Genomic DNA, 3,255 nt, shown 5'->3' with positions numbered 1-3,255 from the left:
GGGGGGGGTGGAGCACGCCACTAGGGGCGGAACACGACGGAGGGGCGGGCCTTGCACGCGCCCAGTTCTATCTTTATTCTGCTATGTTCCATGTTGGTCTTCATCTGCTTCTTTTATTCTAGCGTGATGATGCACTGGAAGCTCCCCGCCTGCCTCGCCCTTTTTCCAGCGCAGTATATATATAAGGCGGCAGGCTATTTCGTCTATTTCGTTGCGCGCCAAGTTTAAATCGCATCAGCACGCCATCAAGCACGAGCGCTGCGGGTGGCCGGGAGGAGTGACCCCCTGAACGAGGATTGGCACCGCCGCTGCAGGGGGGTCGAGCTCCCCCCCCCCCCTATCCCCTACCCAAACGTTTAATCCGAACAGGATTGAAAACAATGAGTAGGAAAAAGAAGCAAAGAGCGAACCGTACAAGAGAACACCGTCCGCCGACGCTTTTGCACGGTACGTATGGTGCGCGTCGTCTTCGGGGTCGGTGCACAGCAGCGGCATACAACGCGGAAAGAAACGGAGAAGCGAAGGGGAAAAGAAAAAGTCACAAACGTCAGTTTAACGAGTAAAGTAAAAATAAATCGGTTACATCACAGCAGACGGGCCGTCGTGGCGCTCATAATGCGATGGAGAACACTGCCTCGTGCCGTAACCGAGCGCAGAGCAGACTGTACACTACACTGCCGGTTGTGCATCGCAAAAACAAAAAAAATAGATATTCTACCCTCACAAGTGCTAACGCAAAGAGAAAACGCTTCGCCGCTGCTATTTTATTATTATAATTTGTTTTGTTTTTTTGGGCTGGGCGCTGGGCACCGCTGCTGACAATGCACGCTGCAACCAAGTGAAATTGGAATCCACGTGGATCCGTGGTGGTGGATCCCAGCCGCGCCAGCGCCACTACTACTCGCCGTGTCAACGACACGACAACGACGTAGCGAGACGAGCGCACCGCAAAAAATAAATGCAAAACAAAAAAAGGTTTTTGAAAAATGATATTTTTTCTTAAATATTTTATTTTTGTTTTCTTTTATATTGTAATAGCGACACGTGTTCGCTTACGCACGCACGCACTCCTATGCTATCTCGACGTCACATCGCGGTGTCGCGGTGGTCACGGCAACGCGTCGCAGTCGATAAGGACGGGCGCAGCGCAGCAGCAGCAGCGGGTCCAAAGTGCGGCCCCGCCAGCCAGCCACAGGTGCGCGGCGTCCACCGGAAAATAAACATTGTGACACCGTCACACGTGAGGTGAGGGGGATGTGCGACTGAATGCCCCCCAACCCCCCACTCCCACCCCAACACTCTTTCCTCGGGTTTTCCTCTCCATTTTATCAGCCCGTACCAGGCAGGGGGGGGCATGCCATTGTGGGTCAGACAGCTTCCCCACCGGCTCGCACGCGGTCTGGTCTGGCCCGGCCTGTCTCCGTGGAATGTTTCGCGCGACTGCACAACTCTACTCACTCACCCGCGCGCTCCGGCACAGCTCCTGAAACAAGTCGAAGAACAGAATCGTTATTGCGGGCGGGGCGGCAGCAGACGATCCATGCCTGCTGCTCTGTGTGTGAGTGTGTGTGTGTGCGGCCGAGGAGGAGCACAAGAAAACAAAGGTTCACAATCAAAAGTGTGTATCTATGATTACTCATTTTCTTTAACTTTTTTTTTTTTGGGGGGGGGGGGGGGGGATTTGCCTAGGGAAAAAAAAATGGTTTGTAGAATCTATATACATGGCAAAACTCGGCGTTTCGTGGACTGTGAGCGCGCTTTTCCCACAGAATAAACATGGTTATGGTGATTATTTCCGTAACACCTCCACCAACCAAGAAGAACACCCCTGAGCCACAAGCCCCACAAACCTGCTGTTGTATGCCATGACTCCTGTCCCGTGTCGACAACCAGTTTTAGAGTTATCGTCTTTTAAACACCAGAGTGTATGTCCTATGACCTTTATCAACACACTTTGTAGCGACAGTCACTCTGACCTGACGCTGCTTCTGCTGCAATGACAAAGTATTTTTGTTTCATTCAAGTTACGCAACACAGCTCACACACACACACGCCCCACGCCTCGAGGATCCGTCCGGACACACACAAAACGAATAAAATTCGTCTGCCCCGATGAGAATAATAAAAAGTAAAAATAGCTCTTGATTTCCGGCGGTGGCGGCGTGTGGTGGTGACCTGAATAATAAATAATTGCGCAAACCGTCGGCGGCTAGCTCGCACGCGAAAAAGCGTTTGCAAAAATAGTTTCGCTTCCTCTTTTCTTTTGTCTACTGCTAAACCTATACAACTCCAAAAAAATTCGCGGCAGACAAAAAAATGACTGCACATTTTTTTTCTTTGACGTTTTTAGCAAACGCGCTCGCTTGTTTGTGTGCGTCCTTCGTGTCAGCAGGCCATATGTATGATAGTACATATGACCTGTCTGTACGGCCCATGGGTCAGGGGGACAGGGAGAAGGGGGCTTCTCAAGTGCTACAGAATTCGGCGTGCGGCAGCCGCGACCGACGAGAGCGAGCGAAATCTATCAGCTGACTGTGAGTGATTACACAGAAGTCCCTCTGCCCGCCCGTCTCTAGCCTGGCCGTCCGTCGGCCCGCCCGTCCATCCTTCCACCGTATAACGTCCGCCTGAAGGCATCCCGAACACGACCAATGAGGTACTCCATTTTTGCCGTCAACATCAGCAAAGAAATAATATTTTCGCCAATTATGCTTGGCAGAGCGTTAGCGAAGCTGTTTTCGAATTTTCGTCTGACAAATCCAAGGCAACCCCTTGCATATCCGAGCAAAAATCCAAGAATCTACCTTGCAAAGCAGAGGGTTTCCAAGTTTCAATGAGATAGTCAGGGACATGAAAGGCCGCCATTGTAGTTGTCCAACCATACTTTAAATTCATGACATGAGTTCGAATTTCAAGAAAATAACTTTATACCGTGTCCCCCATTTCCGGTACAACTCGGATTCGGCAAAAATGTCGTCCTCGGGGAGGTTTTGGGATATGCTAAATTTGATTCCGGGAGCGCCGAGACAGACATTAGCGACCATTAAGAGTTGTTTTCTTTTAGCTTCTAAATTTGATGTCTTAAAACACAAAATCGCTCGGCCCTTCCGTACGACGTGCCTGTGCCGCACGTAATCTGGGCTACGTTTCATATGGCCTATACGAAAAAAAGTGTCAGGGCAAGGTGTCACACAGTTTTATCTTTGAAGAGAGAGCTCCCGGATCTCCAATAGTTTTTTTTTTTTTTTTTTTTTT

At 50.1% G+C, this 3,255-nt stretch overlaps 1 protein-coding gene across 6 annotated transcripts in view; it reads right to left on the bottom strand.

Moving 5' to 3' along the window:
- The window catches only part of LOC113205639 (histone deacetylase 4), a 64,541-nt gene that overhangs the window by 28,197 nt on the left and 33,089 nt on the right, over positions 1-3,255 (bottom strand). For 4 of the 6 annotated variants that reach the window (XM_052270080.1, XM_052270086.1, XM_052270081.1 and 1 more), the window contains one exon: positions 1,463-1,483. The exons of the other annotated variants lie outside the window; for them this stretch is intronic. In XM_052270080.1, the coding sequence (XP_052126040.1) occupies positions 1,463-1,483 (21 nt within the window). The remainder of the gene's footprint in view (positions 1-1,462; positions 1,484-3,255) is intronic. 6 annotated transcript variants of the gene reach the window in all.

Source organism: Frankliniella occidentalis, unplaced genomic scaffold (assembly GCF_000697945.3).
Source record: "Frankliniella occidentalis isolate FOCC.00 unplaced genomic scaffold, Focc_3.1 Scaffold110, whole genome shotgun sequence".
NCBI classification, from domain to species: Eukaryota; Metazoa; Arthropoda; class Insecta; order Thysanoptera; family Thripidae; genus Frankliniella; species Frankliniella occidentalis.
Note: the sequence above shows the minus strand (reverse complement) of the source record. Positions and strands in the feature narration are given on the sequence as shown.